At 42.1% G+C, this 21,863-nt stretch overlaps 1 protein-coding gene across 3 annotated transcripts in view; it reads right to left on the minus strand.

Annotated features, from left to right (window-relative positions):
- LOC138963088 (piezo-type mechanosensitive ion channel component 2-like) overlaps window positions 1-19,095 on the minus strand; it is a 185,969-nt gene extending 166,874 nt beyond the window's left edge. For all 3 annotated transcript variants that reach the window (XM_070335119.1, XM_070335110.1, XM_070335101.1), the window contains exons 1-2: window positions 18,440-19,095; window positions 16,743-16,838 (exon numbers count right to left, since the gene is read on the minus strand). In XM_070335119.1, the coding sequence (XP_070191220.1) occupies window positions 16,743-16,838; window positions 18,440-18,512 (169 nt within the window). In that variant the 5' untranslated portion in view covers window positions 18,513-19,095. The remainder of the gene's footprint in view (window positions 1-16,742; window positions 16,839-18,439) is intronic.
- Window positions 19,096-21,863: the final 2,768 nt, after the last annotated feature.

The following is a 21,863-nucleotide window of genomic DNA, read 5'->3' on the forward strand; positions in this document are numbered from 1 at the left end:
TCTGCAGCAAGCTCCATGTTCAATGCCAATAGTGTTTCTTGTTCTTGTTTACAATGACGGTACTGTTGTCACAGACAGTGAGACACAAAAACAGAAGCCAGACAGACAGGCAGACAGACAGACAGTCACAAAACAATTCAAATCAGAAGAGAATTCTTTCTCCGAACAAAACAAAAACTACGTACACAAAACAGCAACAACGAAAGCAACAACCACAGAACACTTCACACTTCAAAAGAGCTTTCCACACACACACACACACACACACACACACACACACACACACACACACACACACACACACACACACACACACACACACACACACACACACACACAGCTAAAATAAAAGTAAACTGTAACATGAAAAGCAAAATCAGAATGGGTTTTTTTCTTTTCGTTAATTCGTCATTATCGGGGTATAGAAGAGAAGCTTGACCAGTGAAACGCGAAAAAATCCTTTGAGTCGATTCTCCGTGAAATTTTGCTTTTGAAGGAAACCGGTTGTGTCACCACTGAAAATGGTTTACTATCTTTAAGGATCTACGCAGTGGACGGTAAACATGATTTTCCTTCACTATAATCACGGATGGAGCGATGTTTATTCGAGCCATTGGTAACAGGGTTGCTATGTGAAACATTCGCCAACAACAACAACAAAAACACCATGCAATACGAAGTAAAAACTTATAAAATACAACATCTGGTTTTGTTTCTTGGAATCGCTGAACTTCTTTTTCAATTTCATGCCCACGTGTTTTTTATTTATTTATCCCTTGACCCATCAACTGCAGTGAAGAAAAACCCTTATTGTGGCAAACGACCGAGAACAATAATATTGAATACAATGGAAACCCCTCTTTTTGAAACCTCCAAAAACCAGAGAAAATCAGGTCTTAAAAAAGAGGGAGTCTTTAAATGGGGGTCAATTTAAAGAGGTTATGAACATAAAGTCTGAGAAAACAGGGTCTTAAAAGGGAGGAAGTCTTAAATTGGGGGGGGGGGGGGTGGTTGTCTTAAAAGGGGGTTTGACTGTATATTCCATGCAGCGAATCGCTCATCCATATGTAGCGAGGTTCACCCTCTAAACGCGCTATTTCTCTCAGATACATTATTGACCATTCATCAATGCAGGCAAATTATCGTACGTGATGGCATGCATTTGGACGATCTCAGAATAAGCAAAACTTCACCAAATGGATGGTCGTTTGCTTTGAAGCTGACAAAAAAGCATCACTGCCACACACACACAAATATAATTCATGGGATCGTTAACTCAGATCGAAAGAAATTCGCCGTATCCTGGTGGAACTACCCCCTTCACATAAAACTAGAGCAAACAAAAAACAGAGGGAAAAAACGTGTCTCTAGCCAAAGAGTCATCAACGCCAGCCACAGCAACAGTTAAACATTTGCACATGAACAGGTCGGTTTTCTCTGTCCAGGTGACTTTCCCCCATGTTTTCCCATCGCACACAAACAACAACAGCACAGCTATCACACCAACGAAACCCAAGCGACGATGCAGCCGTGTTTGAGTAGGCCTCTGATCTCTCTCCGGACAGCAAACAGATCGCCTCTCTGTCAACAAGCCACAGATGTTATGAGCAAAATTCCGTTATGCGGAGTAACAACAGTTTGGTCAGGACTGTCGCCAAAATGCCAGTCATCTCCGATGGCGCCACGTATGCCAGCTCCATGGAACGATGATGAGGGAGGCTCGTGGAAAACAAAGTCTCCTTTTCTGTGTTCACTTGGGAGCAATCGTTTTGCAAGGATTCTGGTGAACAGTTGAGTAACAGGACAATACCATGAAGGCAAACTGACGCCTAAGTGCCAATCATTACAGAAAACAGTCAAATTTATCATAATGAAACCATCGTGAAATATCAATTTCGTCGAGACTGTGATACACGCAGAACTGAGAACCCTTGTTTTGCACTTAGGAGTATTCTCAAACAAACTTGGTGTATTTTCAGAAAAATGAGTGTACTCCACACAGGTTTTGATCATCTATAATTCAAACAGGCTTCGCACGCGCCCGTTGCAACGTTAATTAAGTTTACAAAATACATATAAAACAAATGCTTTCTTTCAATGTTTAATGATAAAAACTGCAATCATTGAATGAGCAAATGCAGAGTTATAAAGTTATCTGTAATCATTAAAATAACTTGAACAATATTTCAATTAATATACAGGAGTGACAATCTATGTGTGTAACTTCGGGCGTGTGAAAGTCTGTACGTTGCGTTCTCTTTCACTTTCGTCTATGACGGCTTACTCGTGCTAAAAACAGTGTTAATTACTAATTTTCATTTTTGCCTCGTTTTCGGTCACAGTAGTCGGACTTAAAGAGTCCGCACTGAGAGGCTTCAACGTCCGGCAAACATTACTCTCACACTATTTCGGAAATATCTTTTAATAGAAGGCCTTATCGACGGGAAGATGCATGTCACAGTTGTTTGCAATAGCGCTTTCCTTAACGTTGTTTTGGGTATCTTAGAAAAGAATAATCGACCCCGAAAACTTTCGAATCGAAGCTGTTCGTAGCAGACGGACTTTTGATTGGCTGTGGTCTCACATTTTCACAGATATCTTTCAATATAATTCCTTATTCGACAAGTTGTCAGGCAGACAGCTGAACCTCATGTTTGTTTCCACTACCACACTCATAAATTTGCTTTGTATTGTATTAGTAAAGGACAATCGACTATCCGAAAATGTTCGAACCGAGAGAGGAAAAATGGCGGCCGGTCGGACATGTGCAAAAGGTCCGACCACTAGCAGACGGATCTCTTCGATCGAGACTCACACACTTGCACAAATATTTTTCGATAGAATTCGTTATTCAACAAGTTGTCGGACAGACAGTTGTATGTCACGGTTATCTACACATGCGCTCAGCTCTTATTGTTAATTTGCATCGGATTAAAAATTTAAAGAACTGTGGACCAGAAAAAGTTTCGAATCGAAGGATGTTTCGCTCTGGCCGGTGTAACAGTCGCGCATGCGCATTGAGCCCCCACAGTCACGAGGCACATGAAAATTAGTAATTAACGCGTGAAAATTACTAATTTTTAGTTTTGGCGCTAGTAAGCCGTCAGGAAGCGAGCCAAAACTGAAAATTAGACATTAACACTTGAAAATTAGTTAACACGTGAAAATTAGTAATTAACACGTGAAAATTAGTAATTTTCATGTCATAATTGTAATTTTCGCGTGAAAATTAATAACTTTCACGGGTTAATTACTAATTTTTAGTTTTGGCGCTAGTAAGCCGTCATATTCGTCAGCTGCTGTTTTCTGCAATCCTTCAGCTGCCGCTATTTTGCTCCAGTCACCGTTACTGAACCAAGTAGCCTCGCGCTCAACAACAACTCTCCTGCTGCAATATTTTGCTTTGTGATTTAGCTGACGTGTCAATGAACTCTGCACAACGACAACCGCAAAGAGGTCGCTTGAATGTACACCCTCAAAGGATATGACAACACATCCTCAACATACTGTGAATGTCATGACCCCACCACTTCCTGACATCTTTCAACTTTTAACGAACAACTTCCTCTCCATGAAAGGGTTGTGTGTTGTGTCAGGAAATAATAGTTATGTAACTCGAAGTCTTTGTCCTTCCAGTGCCATCCTCCTCTTCAATCAATCAATCAATATGAGGCTTATATCGCGCGTATTCCGTGGGTACAGTTCTAAGCGCAGGGATTTAAAAAAAAATTTTTTTTTAATGCAATTTATATCGCGCACATATTCAAGGCGCAGGGATTTATTTATGCCGTGTGAGATGGAATTTTTTTACACAATACATCACGCATTCACATCGGCCAGCAGATCGCAGCCATTTCGGCGCATATCCTACTTTTCACGGCCTATTATTCCAAGTCACACGGGTATTTTGGTGGACATTTTTATCTATGCCTATACAATTTTGCCAGGAAAGACCCTTTTGTCAATCGTGGGATCTTTAACGTGCACACCCCAATGTAGTGTACACGAAGGGACCTCGGTTTTTCGTCTCATCCGAAAGACTAGCACTTGAACCCCGTTTTACGACCTTCTCTTCCGTCCTCACCGCAGTTGTTCACTTTGCATTAAAATGACAATTACTCCTCTCACAGATTCATCAAAGAGAGGTCTCTGAGTTGAGCGTTAATTGGATCACACCACAGCGACAAAGACTACTCTTGTTGCGATTTAAATGAATAATTTGCAGCAGCGTCCTGTTCAATTTTTGGATTTTCGGCACTGCCATGGTGTGCAAACGCAAGCACTGGACCGTCCTAGTTGAATTAATGCACATCATCAGGGATTCATCAGAGATTTTTCGCCGCTACAATTGCAATACCCGAACCCTCAGGGAAGCTGCAAGATTCAAACTTTTTTCTTTTCCTTTTCCTTTATTTGGTATTTAACGTCGTTTTCAACCATTCAAGGTTATATCGCGACGGTGCAAGATTCAAACATCTACAAATTGAGACTTTGGTCTTTAAAAAAAGAAGATAAGTGTTCCCACTCCACCTTGCAAAATACTCAAAGAAAAGAGGTCCTCCATGAAAAACAACCTAAAATGTTGTAAATGTACAATGAAAATGGACATTAAAGTATTCTTATTCTTAGCCCCTAAAATGTCAAAACAACACCAAACTTTAACGAACACAAAGCCCGCCTAGCTCAAGTGGTGAGACGCAGAAGTCAATGCTGTTGGACAGGAGGCACCTTTAATTAAAGCCGAATCAGTCATGAAACGTAACCTCAGGGATGACACAATTGCAAGGCACAAAGAAGCATAGCGCGGGAAGTTCCGCCTGATTGAACTCTGGACCACGCCTGCCTGTCTGAACAAAGACCCCTTCATTGGGCTTATGGTCGATTTGAGAAGTGTGACAATTAAGAACCGTAAACGGTAGCTGTCACGGCCTTGTCTGTTTCGTGGCTTAGCATCTGCCAAAGCGGTCCCTGAATCCATGTTAGTGTTACCTTAATCCCCGAATCCCCCACCTGTCAAGTCCTATACCTGTCCTTACTATTCTGTATCCCGAGATTCCCTCATCCGTCCCTCTCTCTCTACCATCAGCAGCCACCGTCTCTATCCCTTTACCTTAAGCCCTCCCGTCCATTCTCAGCTTCGTCTCCGTCGTCAACCATCCCCGCTCAATCCACAGCCATAATCTCAAATCCCTGGCATGGCTGCCCATTTTACTCAGCGATCAACCCCTCCTCTGCCGCGTTCTTCCACTGCCATTAGGCACTCACAACACACAAACCCCATCTGAATGTGAATGAATCTTCGCCCGGTCGCCAAATGTTCACGAATTCATCAGTTACAGTTTTGCCCTTTTCCTCTGATAAATTATTTCTGCATTACCTTACTTCTAAGCGATCAGTATTTTTTTGTTTTACCCTCTTTATCCGTCTCCACAGTCCTACCTTCTACGCCTCATTATCTTTGCCTCTTTTCAAATATCCAATGGCAAACCGCCATCCCCGATTACATCCATTATTTCCATCCTTCGCTCTGTACGGCCATGAAGAAAGGCTTCAGTAGAAAGGTGAACAGTAAGCAACACGCCAGCTCCCAACAGTATTGATCAGTATTTTCTGCCTGACTGATTTGTGCGTAATCATATCACAACGGCGCATCTCGCTCTCTCTCTCTCCCCCCCCCCCCCTCTCTCTCTCCCCCCCCCCCCCTCTCTCTCTCTCTAACCGTTGCAAACTTATTTCTCACCGTCCCAGTATTATTTCTGGCCAGCCCTCCAAGTGCAGTAAGGTTATAGAGATACTGAACTGACAGTCCACAGACGCAGCACTAGTGACTGGAAAATGTGGTGCAACTTTTACCATCTTCCCGTCTGTGTCCCGGTGTGGTGTATGCCAACTATCGATTTTATGTTTCCTGCGTACGCGTATTCTGATCACGTTTTGACACTCATGGGTCTATCGCCGATGAAGGACAAATATGAAATCGTTTTGTGATACAAGACGATGGAAGAATAAAATGAGGCATCTTCAGAATTTGTCCTCTCCATCCCTTTCCTATAGATTTGTTTGGATATCCGACAGGTGCCACTGTATGCACAATTATCAAGCGCGTAAACCTCCTACATCTTTAATATCCGCAGAGACAAGATCACACGCCTACCTCTTTGGATCGAGGGGTGGGGTGGAACTGAGTGTGGGGAGGGGGGAAGGGGGGGAGGGGAGGAGGGAGAAGGGAAGGGGGTCCCGGTGGAAAGACAGCTTTATTCTGGACTCCTGACGACAAGTTTGCGGATACCTCGGACTTTTTTGTCTCTTGAATGCACTGCAACGCTCTCAATATTTCGACAATGAATAGTATGTATTTGTTAACACACTCAAACAGCATCAGTCTGCCTCATAACATGCAACAGATTTCTTCCGCCTTACGCAACTCATAAATTAAAACGCATGCCTTTTCGGACTCAGTTCTATGAAAAACGCATTCATTATGCAACAATCGATTTACATTTAATATCATTTGCCATTTCACGCCACGGCGTGAGGATTTCGTCGTCAATGGTAACGCCGGCGAACGTCATGTTATGATAATCATCTGCCATAGCCTTGGTGACGCAACTGTTGATTTGATAGGCGAAACATTAGGGCACAGCGTGGGTATCAAAACGCATGTAAGTCCAAAGTCGTTCTTCCTTGAACGAAGGTTACTACTAGCAACGCCACGGAAGCCGAAAATGCCATGTCTGTCTTGTCTGAAGAAAGATACCGTCCTGCTCGCGTAGACCATCTTTCATGCAAAGCACCACAGATTCCTCCAGGGTTTGTTTCTTCCTGGGATAAGAGCCATCCGGGGTGTTTTTTTCTTAGCAAAAAACATCCTTCCAGTTGGACATGTACCAAAACTCTATAGCTAGGCTGCTTTCTGGTTGAATCTGTGATCAATGCGCCAGTGATGTATACACGAAAAACAACTTGCTTGTAAAAGTTAACACGACCTGGAAATGATAAACAAGAACAACAAAGTTTATTATTCCATACATTTCACACCGACTCAGTGCAGTTATCGATTGGAATCTCATAACACTACCTATTCATATTATTTATAGTTGCAAGACAGCGCCTGTATAAATCATGACATGTGTTAAAATAAACTTACACAAAAGCACACAAAAAAGTTCAGTGTATCGACGGTTTTTTTTAAGTGCTCTACAAAGAGGACGTAAGCATCATTGCGATCTGAGACAACACCTCTCACAGGAAACGCACATGATTTTCCGATTACAAAATCTTTAAAAACTCTCAAAACAAAAACCTGGGCGTGTGATACAAGTGTCGCAGTGAACGAACTCGATATGCAAGGTCACAAGAAAGGAACGAATAACAGCGAGAATCCCCTGGCTACTTGAAAAAGCATTAACCGTTCGCATCGTACATGCGACCAATTCCAGTCAGTCAATAAAAAGAATCATCAATATAGAAATGCTTTTATTCACCCATTTTCCCGCTTCAAACGTTCTGCATTAGCAGATTCTAAATGTTAAACGCTTTACCCCGTGGATGCTATTTTGTTCTGTCCTAGTCGTTTTTTGAAATCTGATCGTGTTAGTTCTGGCGCCCTCCATTCCATTACACCCCCCTGCCTCCCGGGCCAGTAAATGGGGTCGCACCATTTTACGATTGATGGTGTGTGAGATCAGAGTGTGGCGGTCTGGCGCTGTTGTCAATCGACATGAATTACTCCGCTTTGAAGTTGACAGTGAAGTACGCTGTCCCCTGGCTCTCGCTGCCCCCTGGCACTCTCTCTCTGTCTCTCTCATTTGTGTGACGACGTGCTTCTGCTTCTCTCTCCTCCTACCCCACCCCCTCCTCAAACTCTCGCGCTCTCTTTCAGACTTTTTCTCAGTGGGACGGCCATTGGTACGCAAAAAGATCAGACAGAATTGAAGAAAAAAAAAGTTAAAAATAAACTTTAAACTAAAATAATAAAAACAACAATATGTAACCCTCGTTACAAACATCGTCTTTACGATGACCGTGACCTTAGAGTCTAGACAGATAATGGCCGGCCAGGGTCATCCCTCCAATTGTTTCTCCGATGACCAGACCAGACCAGACCAGCTAATGGCTATCGATCACTGGGAGGAGGACTCAGGGCGCCTCTGATCAAAGCCATCATGGCATAGCTGTGTGCCAAGGAAACAACCGTGACACGCACACGGGCGAATATCAGTGGAGAAGTATGTGAGGGTGGGGGCGAAGATGGGTGGATCTTCCCGCTTCTTGTCGTGCGTATGGGATCATATTGGTAGGCCGATAGGTAGTCAAAAGGATAAGGGGGCGGGTAGATATTCCTTCCTCTTCTTGTCGTTCGCATGGTAGCACACTGGCAGGCCGATAGGTAGTCAAAAGGATAAATGGGCCGTTTTCTGAAATTCCGACAGCCACACACCTTCGTGGGAGGAGGCACGGTTAGAGTCAACGAGAAAGATCGATAGAAAGAGAGAGACAGGGGGAAATAGAGGGTACCAAAAAAGGCCACCTCGCCGGATACCAAAGAGAGAGGACTACACTAAGGGACACGAAGTCACTAATTAATTACTAACTGTACCGACTGTGTTCTTACTTTAGATCCCCGATGGCTTACTTCAGTGTAACGTACACATAACATACCATTTGCGACGACCGTGTGTCCCCCACTTCCAAATTTCAGCTCAATGGAACCATAAACACCAGATATCTTACTGCGGACAGAAGGACACACAGACAGACGGATGGACAGAGTGGAACCTTTTCACCTCCATTAGTACGGGGGTTGTGATAAGAGAACCTCCACGTTTAATATAGGGAGAGGTAGAGGACAGAAAAACACGCCTAGACCCATGTAAAGGCCACATAACACACAGTCATTTAAGGGCCAAATTACTCGGCGGTTATCCAAATGAGAACAATGCAGAACAAAGTGACAGCTGTTCAGTACAGATGCACATGTATCACAGAGAGTCTCAACAAACAACGAGAGTGTCAGTGGTATGGGGGAATCAGGAAGAACAGTCCAGCCTGCCCGCAAAACATGGGAGGGGGGGTCGATGCAGTGTGAGCGGGTGCAGTTTAACTAAAACAAATGCCAATTTACCATGCAATGGTGTCACTACGCTAAAACACACTGCAGCGAATCAAGGCCAAACGGAGCCGAGCGGCGGCACCACAGGCACATGGGTGGATGGGATGGGAGGGGAGCCTTCTAGGACAGATATATATGTATAAGCAAAACACGAGTGTACGTGGTAGTTGCAGTCCTTGAACGCAGAAGAAGAAGATGGTAGGAGGAGGGCTCCCCTACCCGCCACCCCGCGTCATGTGGGCTGCACACCACAAAGAGTCTAAAACTAATCATGACATTGAGGCAAATCAGCAGAAGAAAAGGGAACAGACACACATACACAGATTGGTTGGCGAGGTCAGCAAAGGCCATGTTACGATGCCATAGCGTCAAGACAGAGTAATCGACCCAATGAGAGAGAGAGAGAGAGAGAGAGAGAGAGAGAGAGAGAGAGAGAGAGAGAGAGAGAGAGAGACATACAGATAGACAGACAATGCGACACGAGTGCAGCAAACGAATTCCATTTCACCATGCAATGGTGTCACGGCGCCAGAACAGAACACACTGACTACAGAACTGTCAAGGCCAAACTGACATTCCATGCGGTGGGGCGGAGAGTCAGGGAGGGGAGGGGATGGGGGAGAGAGAAGGAGGCGAAGTGGGGACTGGAATCAAGACAGTCAAGATGCCACAGTCGCATGACTATTCTGTTCCATCTCTGTCACGCGTCCTTTGTCCAAGAGACGAGTTGAAACTGCGGCCAATTTTGTCAAGGCCACGCTACCAGCGTGTCAACACAACCAGAAGTCTGTGACTAACTTGACACAGACCATTAGACATTATTGACTGAGAAAAGGGAAGAAAGGGTTACAACCAGGAGCAAAGAGAAGGAACACGCAGTTTCAATAGTAGCTCTACGCTCTGCGATACACAGCCGAATTGTTTGGTTTGATGAAACCAAGACAATAGTTTGATCACAGTAGAGAGATAGTGAGAGAGACAGACAAAGAGACACAGTCAGACAGAGAGACACAGAATCGGAAAGGTGGCAGAGGGGAGGACAAAATCAATGTAATAAGAATAAGAATACTTTATTATCTCATAGAGGTGGGCTGGGCCAAGGAGAGTTTTGTGAGTGGGAGAAAAACGCCAGAGATCGATTAAAAAAATAAAATAAAAAGGTAAGGTACAAACATCAATTACGCAGACCCTCAGAATAGAAAGTTATAACCACACTATCTGACCCAGACGCACATCATTTGTGAACCAGACGAATCGTGTTTCTACCTTATTTGATCAGTATCAAGCCCAGCGCAGACAAACACTGTCAAAGTCACGCAATCGCATACCATATCTATGCGTGTTTTCGCTAGAAGTCAGTGTCACACTGACACAGGAAAAGGAAAGTGTGTTAGAATGACCCGAATGAACAGCAAAAAAAATCAAGTTGACAAACACACACACACTTGTCTTCTGTCTGTCTCTCGCTAGATGACACATAATTAAAGTTACGATATATGTTCAACTAGATGATTACCCGCTTCGCCGGGTACCGGCTTCGCCGAGAAGAAGTAGAGCCGAATACCAGGCTGCGCCTGGGACCCGCGCCGGCTTTGCCGGCGCACGAAGGAAAGGAGATAAACGCGCAAAACACTGGAGACCTTCTAAAAATAGTAACGTGCAGTGACCTTCTAAAAATAGTAACGTAGTAACGGGAATATGGATTGACGCCACACGGAGGAAGGGAGGTAATCGCGGCTGAAAACACTGGAGAAGATAAGGAAGAGTTACTGCTAGTGGATCCCGACAAAAAAACAAAAATCGGTTCAGCGCGCACAGCGCTGCGCGCTGAGAGCACGTGTTGAAATATCTCATCGATGAGGTTGTGTCCGGGGTGTAGCCGAATACGGCGTCCAAATCTGAAAAAGATCCACCGAGAACTTTGGCCGTGCATCGCGAACAGACAGACAGACAGACAGACAGAAGTCGTATATATATATAGATATACGCTCGCAATGTGATATTCTACTTCATTTCGGTGATATTCTAATTGATTTTGGCAAGTGTCAGTGTAAATGACACAAAAGGCTCTCCAACTGCAGCAGCCCAGTCGATTTCTATATCAACTCTCCTTCACGCAGTAGCTTCCTTGGTCAATTTCTGTTTCAATAGTATACAATATCCCTTAGCTGCTGTTTGCATCGAGACACCGTGGTCGATTTCAATAACAACGACGATGACACCACACGCACAGCATAATGTCAACGCGGCTCTCAGGCTAAACACTTCAGCTCAATAATCATTTCCTCTGTGTAGACCCTGAAGCTATTTTTCTTCTCATCCTTCCTCGTATGCGCGTGTCAGGTGTGCGAATAAAAATAAGCGTCTGTTCCTGGCAGATACAGGTGCTTCCCACGACTGTCTAGGTCTACGTGCATTCCGGGCACACACTGCATTCCAAGCGATCCCAACACCCATGCCTTTCTGCGAGCTGTCTGCTGCAAGACAGCAAACTGCAAGGCAGCATAATTTACTGGCAGAAACGTTTACAAGACAGGAAACATGTCTTGCTACGATGCGTACGTATAGTGGAAACCTAAGATGCTACTTGTGCAAAACGTCTGAAATGAGAAATGCTCCTGAGTATAAATGACAATGACAATGACAATGACAAATTCTTTATTTACGAGGGTAGTGGCATAAGCAAACAGGTGCTTTTTTACATCCAGCCCTCGCCCATGGGAGGGTTTAATCTAATGATAATACGTTTAAAAAATGTTGGAATATCAATTAAAGAAGTAATAAAAACAAACAATGAACAAGCAAACGATTAACAGACTAAAAAAACAAACAAAAATATACATACAAGCGAACATGACATATTATTGTCAAAGGCATAATGAAAACTGTATCAATCAAGCAAAAACGTGTGCAACTTCGAGGAAAGAAAAATTCTGTGAACTGAGGAATCAATGGAACAACTACGTTGCAAATAATAACAATGTAGCATTGTTACATAAGTCATGTTATGAAATTAATTAAGTACATGTATCGAATGTAATGAAACGTGTAAAAGGTAAAAATAAGGCATCAACAATATAAACATGGTCAGGCTAAGTGAGAACAAATGTGCCATGTATAAGGAATGAGAAATATCTGTCTTTAAAAGTCTTGGCATTGACGGAATGTCTGATACCGCTTGGAAGTGAATTCCAAAGATTAGTCCCCGAAAAGAGTAGGCTGGACTTAAAAAGATCTATACGAGGCCGAGGAGCATACATTGTATGAGTCTTGATTTAGGAGGAAGGATGTTTAGAAGTTTATAGTCTTCGTTGGAAACCGAGACTTGTAATAAAATAACTTTGATTGCTCTTTTATGTATACTAAATAAAGGTTTCAGAGTTTTTGCACTCGCAGAATCCCACAATAAAGAGAGAGCGAGACAGACAGAGAGAGACAATGACAATGACAATGCTTTATTTCTATACGAGGGTAACAGAATAAGCATTGGTATACTTTTTTGCATCTGGCCCTCGCCCTAAAGAGGGACTAAATCTACAATAATAAGAAAGAGAGAAAGAAAGAGAGAAAGAGAGAGAGAGAGAGAGAGAGAGAGAGAAAGAGAGAGAGAGAACGGAGTGCAGAAAAAAAGAGGGTGAAAATAAGAGCAAGAGAGAGAGAGAGAAAGAAACACGTCACGTAAGGCGAAAATACAATATTTAGTCAAGTAGCTGTCGAACTCACAGAATGAAACTGAACGCAATGCCATTTTTCAGCAAAACCGTATACTCGTAGCATCGTCAGTCCACCGCTCATGGCAAAGGCAGTGAAATTGACAAGAAGAGCGGGGTAGTAGTTGCGCTAAGAACGATAGCACGCTTTTCTGTACCTCTCTTTGTTTTAACTTTCTGAGCGTGTTTTTAATCCAAACATATCATATCTATATGTTTTTGGAATCAGGAACCGACAAGGAATAAGATGAAAGTGTTTTTAAATTGATTTGGACAATTTAATTTTGATAATAATTTTATATATTTAATTTTCAGAGCTTGTTTTTAATCCAAATATAACATATTTATATGTTTTTTGGAATCAGCAAATGATGGAGAATAAGATAAACGTAAATTTGGATCGTTTTATAAATTTTTATTTTTTTTTACAATTTTCAGATTTTTAATTTTTAATTAATTTTTAAGCCACCAAGCTGAAATGCAATACCGAAGTCCGGGCTTCGTCGAAGATTACTTGACCAAAATTTCAACCAATTTGGTTGAAAAATGAGGGCGTGACAGTGCCGCCTCAACTTTCACGAAAAGCCGGATATGACGTCATCAAAGACATTTATCAAAAAAATGAAAAAAACGTTCGGGGATTTCATACCCAGGAACTTTCATGTCAAATTTCATAAAGATCGGTCCAGTAGTTTAGTCTGAATCGCTCTACACACACACACACACACACACACACACACACACACACACACCACCCTCGTCTCGATTCCCCCTCGATGTTAAAATATTTAGTCAAAACTTGACTAAATGTAAAAACACCCACACACATACATCAACTCCGAACAGCATTCTTGGTAATTACGTACATGTGTACACGTACATGTTTATTTTGAAGGCTGATGATAAATTAAACTGAAGGACACGGAGTTTCAAACAATCGCAATGACACAGGCATAAATCGTCGCAGAGCTGCTGCACGTGCGCATCATAGCTGAGTGACCTGAGAATACTCCGCAGGTTTTATCGCCATTCTGGCGTCTACAATATTCGATACAAGGACAGATGGTAATGTATTTTGAAGTACTATGTACGAAGCGGTCATTGACACAACATTACCAAATGGTGCGGACACATTTGCACGCATGAACAAACGGTTGAGTCACCGAGTGTACGTAAAAGAATGTGTGTGACTGTGACGCCCACTGGAGGTGGTCCCAGTAAGTTGTTATTGTAACGTCTAAGTTCAAGGACACATCATCATCATGTGCATGTAACATGTATACTAACAAGTTAGCAGTATCTGGGGGCAAGCAACAACACAAGTACTGCATCGGCTGCATGTATACATAGAGAGAGTTACAGACTTGTAGCGTCTCTCTCTCTCTCTCTCTCTCTCTCTCTCTCTCTCTGTGATAAGTATTTTGTTAGACAAGGCAATGTGCCTTAAACCTTTATCCTTGTAAAATAAAGTTCTCTCTCTCTCTCTCTCTCTCTCTCTCTCTCTCTCTCTCTCTCTCTCTCTCTCTCTCTCTCTCTCTCTCTCTCTCTCTCTCTCTCTCTCTCTCTCTCTCTCTCTCTCTCTCTCTCTCTCTCTCTCTCATAAGATGAAGTGAAATCCTTTCCTCAAGTCAGAGAGGTTCAATACGTTTTTCAGACACCCTCGACAGTGATTATAGTTTTAACCACTGATGGCTCTCCATTCCCGCCCCCACTTATAAAAGTAAATGAACGTAAACATCCAACATATCTCTGTCCTTATAGAAGTTATACACAAGACAGGCTGACACAGTGCATGTTCAAAACATTAGCATGTTATAGAGAAACGCAAACCTATGTAATTTACGCACACCTGCATATTCTATTCAAAACATTAGCAAAACGAGAAAAACACACACACACACGCACACACACACCTGTACAGCCACAAATGAATTTTATTTAGTACTGCACATCGAGACTATCGCATTAAAACTAAGAAAGTGTTTTCTCTTTTTCAAAGATCAGTTTACACAGTAATGCATGTAATACACCCACGTCAGACAGTCCGCAGCAACACAGCGGCGAAACCACAGCACTATAGTAGACAACCATCTGTTACAGCAAGTGAATAAATGTCAATATTTCCGTGTATGAGCGTATATTCGCTGTTTTTTGTACCTCTCTAGCTAGCATACACAAGCGTTATTTTATTCTGCCCAAATCCGCGTCCCAGTTTTATTCTTATCTTTCTCTCTTGTCGAACTGCTTGCACACTTGTATGAGGCTTTCTCTCGGTCCTAAACCGCAGGGAAATCTCTAACCCTCCCCCTCTGATCCATCGACTATTATATTTTGCAGTCGCCAGTGGAACTGATGCTGTGAGGCTCAGACCACACGGCAAACATGTCACAGATGCGGTAATGAATGAGTGAATACCAGCGCTCTTCTTCTTCCACCCCCCCCCCCCCCCTCCCCACCCCGGACCTTTCTTTCTTTGCATTGACATACTTTTGTAAGCTGTTCACTTCCTCGGTTACCCACCCACATATCCCCCTCCATCATGTCTCACACACTGGGTGCACACCCAAACAACTTCTTCCCCTACCATGTACTGCACCACAGGCACATGACATGATTTGAATGAGACTCCTACTTCCCAACCTAAACTGTTGTCAATATCATGTGTCCGTGCGTTGCACTTCACTATCTGGCATCCCCACTCTTTCAAACTTTATGAACCTAACTTTCGTTAAAGTTAAACTTCATAACATGCCAATGGCAATGTACATGAATGTCCCTCATGGCCACACAATGCCCACTTCGCTCTTCCTCCCTCAATCACAATCTCACTGTCTGTGTGTCCTCCCTCATTTATCCCCACCCACCCACCCCCTCGCTCCCATGACCTAACAGTAACTTTTCCATCACCTCCCATCGACAACAACAAGCAGGCTCCCTGCAGGTTGAAAGCAATCTGGGGAGGGTCAAGTTCGGGGCAGGGTAGTACTCTGTGCGTACACAAATCTGTTCCCTTCCAACTGCCCCCCCCCCCCCCTTACACACAAACCACCACCTCCACCCCGCTTCCAGTCCCCTCCCAACCCTAAGACAAGGCCAACTTTCTTTTCAAACTCAGTAGTTCTTGTAGTCCTCCATACATATCTTCCCTTGCTAAAGATCAGGTTTCTTTACTGCTGACAAGCCTGGGCAATAAAAAGCGACACTACCACTGCTTAATCCATTGGGGAAGTATTATCTTTTCAATTTTTCTGGGAGTTTGCGCGGTGTGATGTATTACGCTTACATCACACGGTGTGATGTATTACCCGCGCGATTTTCTTGAGGGGAGAAATAGAGCTACCTGTGAAACAGAGTGAGAGAGATAGAGACACCGATACAACTCTTTGTCTATTGTTACTCATCCTTCTTGGCAATCATTGCCCACAACCCCCAGTTGTTTGTTAGTGGAATCGTTTTGTTTTCTGTGCATCTTCCAACTCTTCTTCTTTTTTTTCTTTTCTCTTTTTTTGGTAGTGCTTTGGGTTTTACCCTTTACCTTACTAACACAATTGCCCACTTGGCAGTTAAAACAGAAAAAAAGCATTTTTACTTGTAAACCCTCGCCCAGTTACTGTCCAGAATGAAAGGGGCAAGTTCCTGAGTACACTGTAATGCACCAGAACAAACAGCTACATCCCCTGTCTACCCACTCCCCCATCTATAGTAAAGATTGCCAGGTTCAACACATAAAATTAAATCCAGCGATAACAAAATTAACTTGACATTTAAATAAATATTAGTTAATACATGCATATATTATATGTATATGTTGTACTGCAGTTAACTGCATAATATTGAATGGTGGCGCTGTATTGTGTTGTACTTGTACCACAGAACGAACACACCAACAGATACTGACAGTGACACACACACACACTGACCTGCCATGGAGTTGACCATGGGATAGGGGAGTAGAGGTGTCACCAGGAGACATACTAGGTATGTAAACGACAGGCCATTGAACCTGACCAAAGCAGCTGAAAATGAGGGAATATGTCATATTTATTGCAAAATCATCATCTCTGTCTCACAGTCATACACACACTTACACAAATGCACACACACACACACAATTGACTACTAAGCTACAATGTAGTTCATGAAATTCATACTGTAGTCAAATAGCACCCTAACACAGTAAGAGAGTTCAAATTTCAATACATATCATGACATTCAGATTTTAACAAGTTTTCCCTGAATATATTTACTTTACCCGCCATCTGCCTACTACTCCCTAGCACAAAAACAAAAACAAAACAAACAAAATATGCATGTGATTCACTGATTCATTGTGAACAAAAATTACATCTAACAAAGTATACTGAGCACTAAACATTGCATCCTGGGTAAGCTTTCCTTTTGTCTGTTTCTTTTTTTCTTTAAATAAAAATCATTCAACTGATTGCAGCGAGACCATCCCATTTCCAGCTCTGGACACTGATAACGAATGACAAATTGTGAATTTTGCAATCCCTTGGCTGATGGACAAAATAAGACTACTAGTGCATCCATTATCAGCAAATATATGATATATTGTGCAACTGCAAAAAATTGTTATCGCTGTGACTGTGAGAAAACTTTAATCATTAGCACCATGGTACATGCATCTCCAACTCATAAAATATAATTTGAAAATAACAGTACTAACAGACTGGCACTCCTGAGCCCTGGTGCTATCTATCATAATATTGTTTGTCTTACTCAGCGAGTTAGCTCCAGACTATCCTACAGATCACACTCACAGCAAACTTACACAGTGTACATGTACATGTACTGCTGCATGTTTACCTGTGGGCATTCATAAGGTAATATTCAATTATTCCCATAAAGCCAACAGCACTGCAGTGTTTTGTGATATCAGATGGGATGGGAATAATACTGCAAGTTGAAACAGAAGAGAGAAGCCTCACTGCCACTGGAATTCCTCTGTTTTATTGAAGTACAAAGGGCATGCAGACATTAAGTGATTAACAGAAAGCTGTTAAAAATTAGTAGAGTTAACTGAGAGTGAGAGAAATACTTCTTTCTCCCTCTCATAACTGCTGTGGGAATTACATTTGAGGGCCGCCTACACGAAGCTGCATTGTAATTACATGTACTAATGTATACTAATAATAGAGCACATGACACAATGTAAGTTTTACTACAGATCACATGTGTGTATACATGTGGTGCTGAATGCAGACACTGTCAGTGACTAATCAGCAAGTTGCTTGTTAAAAGTCGATCAGTTCTGTATACATGTTCAGCACACCAAGATTAAAGCATTGATGAGCAAATGTATGTAGTTTACACAGTCCTGAACTGTAGTAGTAGTAGTAGTAGTAGTGGTTAGGGACTGGATTGGTATTCATAAGCCTCACGGCTTTTTTTCGCGTCCCAACTGTTATATAAAAAATATTTTAAAAAAACACGCTTAGTCTTACTCTATGAATCTATATACATAAAACTCTCTGACACACAACAGCCAAACTTGAATTAATTAAAAGAGCAATCCCACTACTGAGAAAAAGACATAACGTTTTCCCCACCACACCCCCTTGTTTGTTATTCTATACACACACACACAAATACACACCTGCCAGCAACGTCAAAGGTAATAGCAGCCTAAAAAGGCACCAGCAGACGATAGTTGTGACCTTCTCTGCCATTTTTTACTCCAAGATGAAACGCCGCTGGACTCTCAGAACATGCGAACGTAAGTTCGCCAAAGATATCACTCAAATTAATCCGACTCTACACTCGCGTATCCTCCGTCATTTAGATAACCGAACACAGCACAAAACGTGTTTTCCTTTCCCTCTCCATTTCTTTATAGTTTATGGATAGATCTGGAGCATGTTGTCTACATTCCCTCCAACTGTCAAGTCCGTTGGAGGAGCACGCACGCACTTACAGTGCACCTCCTAGAGAAACAGGTTGTCGGCTTTTTCAACTGTTACCAAAACACCACAAAATATTGATCACTCTGCCCCAAGAACTGAAACTAAAGACCAGTCAGCGAAGTAGCCTCACATGACCCGTGCTGATCCAATTGGCCAGCTCCTTTCATAAACACAAACCGACGCTCTCGGAGCATCAGATCACAGGAACTGGTGGGATTTGAAAAGCGCCACAGTACAACCAGAATCTGAAACTCGCAGACAAAGCGTCCGTGAAGACCGCCGAATGCTTGGCGGCAGCTGTTGAAATCAGCGTGATGTCTTGTGTGTGGAGCAAAACTGAGAGCGCGTGTCAACCATAACTCGCCGAAGTCGTTGGGAAATTACTGTCCCTTTGACTACCTCTCTCTCTCTCTCTTTCTCTCACACTCTCTCTCTCTCTCTCTCTCTCTCTCTCTCTCTCTCTCTCTCTCTCTCTCTCTCTCTCTCTCTCTCTCTCTCTCTCTCTCTCTCTCTCTCTCTCTCTAGTCAATTCTCACGTGTTTACATGTGCCAATCACTGCTCCTGTGTGTGTGTGTGTGTGTGTGTGTGTGTGTGTGTGTGTGTGTGTGTGTGTGTGTGTGTGTGTGTGTGTGTGTCTGTGTGTAAGTGTGTGTGTGTGTGTGTGTGTGTGTGTATGCGTGAGTGTGTGTGTGCATTTTTTCACAATGACCGTAGTCCGCCGCTTGTGCAAAACGGAGTGAAACTGACGAGCCTGTTCAGCGCGGTAGTGGTTTCGCTGTGCTGCATAGCACGCTTTTCTGTACCTCTCTTCGTTTTAACTTTCTGAGCGTGTTTTTAATCCAAACATATCATATCTATATATGTTTTTGGAATCAGGAACCGACAAGGAATAAGATGAAAGTGTTTTTAACTCGATTTCGGAAATTTAATTTTGATCATAATTTTTATATTTTTAATTTTCAGAGCTTGTCTTTAATCCAAATATAACATATTTATATGTTTTTGGAATCAGAAAATGATGTAGAATAAGATGAACGTTTCATCAATTTGATAGAAAAATGAAGGTGTGACAGTGCCACCTCAACTTTTACAAAAAGCCGGATATGACGTCATCAAAAGTATTTATCGAAAAAATGAAAGAACGTCCGGGGATCTCATACCCAGGAACTCTCATGTCAAATTTCATAAAGATCGGTCCAGTAGTTTGGTCTGAATCGCTCTACACACACACACGCACAGACAGACACACACACATACACCACGACCCTCGTCTCGATTCCCCCTCTATGTTCAGTTGACTAAATGTAAAAAGGGGCATGATGCATGACAGGGTATGGTGAAAATCGCCACTGATGGTCAATATGATCAACTGACAAAAAGAAAGGAAAGCTGGATGTACAAACTCTTCAAGAGCTAGCCTGGGTTTAGGTTAACTTTGTTTGTTTGTTTGTTTTTGTTGGTTTTTACATTTAGTCAAGTTTTGACTAAATGTTTTAACATCGAGGGGGAATCGAAACGAGGGTCGTGGTGTATGTGTGTGCGTGTGTGCGTGCGTGTGTGCGTGCGTGCGTGCGTGTAGAGCGATTCAGACCAAACTACTGGACCGATCTTTATGAAATTTGACATGAGAGTTCCTGGGTATGATATCCCCAGATGGTTTTTTTCATTTTTTTGATAAATGTCTTTGATGACGTCATATCCGGCTTTTCGTGAAAGTTGAGGCGGCACTGTCACGCTCTCATTTTTCAACCAAATTGGTTGAAATTTTGATCAAGTAGTCTTCGACGAAGCCCGGACTTCGGTATTGCATTTCAGCTTGGTGGCTTAAAAATTAATTAATGACTTTGGTCATTAAAAATCTGAAAATTGTAAAAAAAAAAAAAAAATTTCTAAAACGATCCAAATTTACGTTCATCTTATTCTCCATCATTTGCTGATTCCAAAAACATATAAATATGTTATATTTGGATTAAAAACAAGCTCTGAAAATTAAATATATAAAAATTATTATCAAAATTAAATTTTTGAAATCAATTTAAAAACACTTTCATCTTATTCCTTGTCGGTTCCTGATTCCAAAAACATATAGATATGATATGTTTGGATTAAAAACACGCTCAGAAAGTTAAAACAAAGAGAGGTACAGAAAAGCGTGCTATCCTTCTCAGCGCAAGTACTATCTTCCTGTCAATTTCACTGCCTTTGCCGTGCGCGGTGGACTGACGATGCTACGAGTATACGGTCTTGCTGCGTTGCATTGCGCTCAGTTTCATTCTGTGAGTTCGACAGCTACTTGACTAAATGTTGTATTTTCGCCTTACGCGACTTGTTTTTATATTTAGTCAAGTTTTGACTAAATATTTTAACATCGAGGGGGAATCGAAACGAGGGTCGTGGTGTATGTGCGTGCGTGTGTGTGTGTGTGTGTGTCTGTGTCTGTGTGTGTGTGTGTGTGTGTAGAGCGATTCAGACTAAACTACTGGACCGATCTTTATGAAATTTGACATGAGAGTTCCTGGGTATAAAATCCCCGAACGTTTTTTTTATTTATTTGATAAATGTCTTTGATGACGTCATATCCGGCTTTTCGTGAAAGTTGAGGCGGCACTGTCACGCTCTCATTTTTCAACCAAATTGGTTGAAATTTTGGTCAAGTAATCTTCGACGAAGCCCGGACTTCGGTATTGCATTTCAGCTTGGTGGCTTAAAAATTAATTAATGACTTTGGTCATTAAAAATCTGAAAATTGTAAAAAAAAGTAAAAATTTATAAAACGATCCAAATTTACGTTTATCTTATTCTCCATCATTTGCTGATTCCAAAAACATATAAATATGTTATATTCGGATTAAAAACAAGCTCTGAAAATTAAATATATAAAAATTATTATCAAATTTTTTTTTTTCGAAATCAATTTAAAAACACTTTCATCTTATTCCTTGTTGTTTCCTGATTCCAAAAACATATAGATATGATATGTTTGGATTAAAAACACGCTCAGAAAGTTAAAACGAAGAGAGGTACAGAAAAGCGTGCTATCCTTCTCAGCGCAACGAATACCCCGCTCTTCTTGTCAATTCCACGGGCACTGCCTTTGCCACGGGCGGTGGAGTGAC

This window comes from Littorina saxatilis, linkage group LG1 (assembly GCF_037325665.1).
Source record: "Littorina saxatilis isolate snail1 linkage group LG1, US_GU_Lsax_2.0, whole genome shotgun sequence".
Lineage (NCBI taxonomy): Eukaryota > Metazoa > Mollusca > Gastropoda > Littorinimorpha > Littorinidae > Littorina > Littorina saxatilis.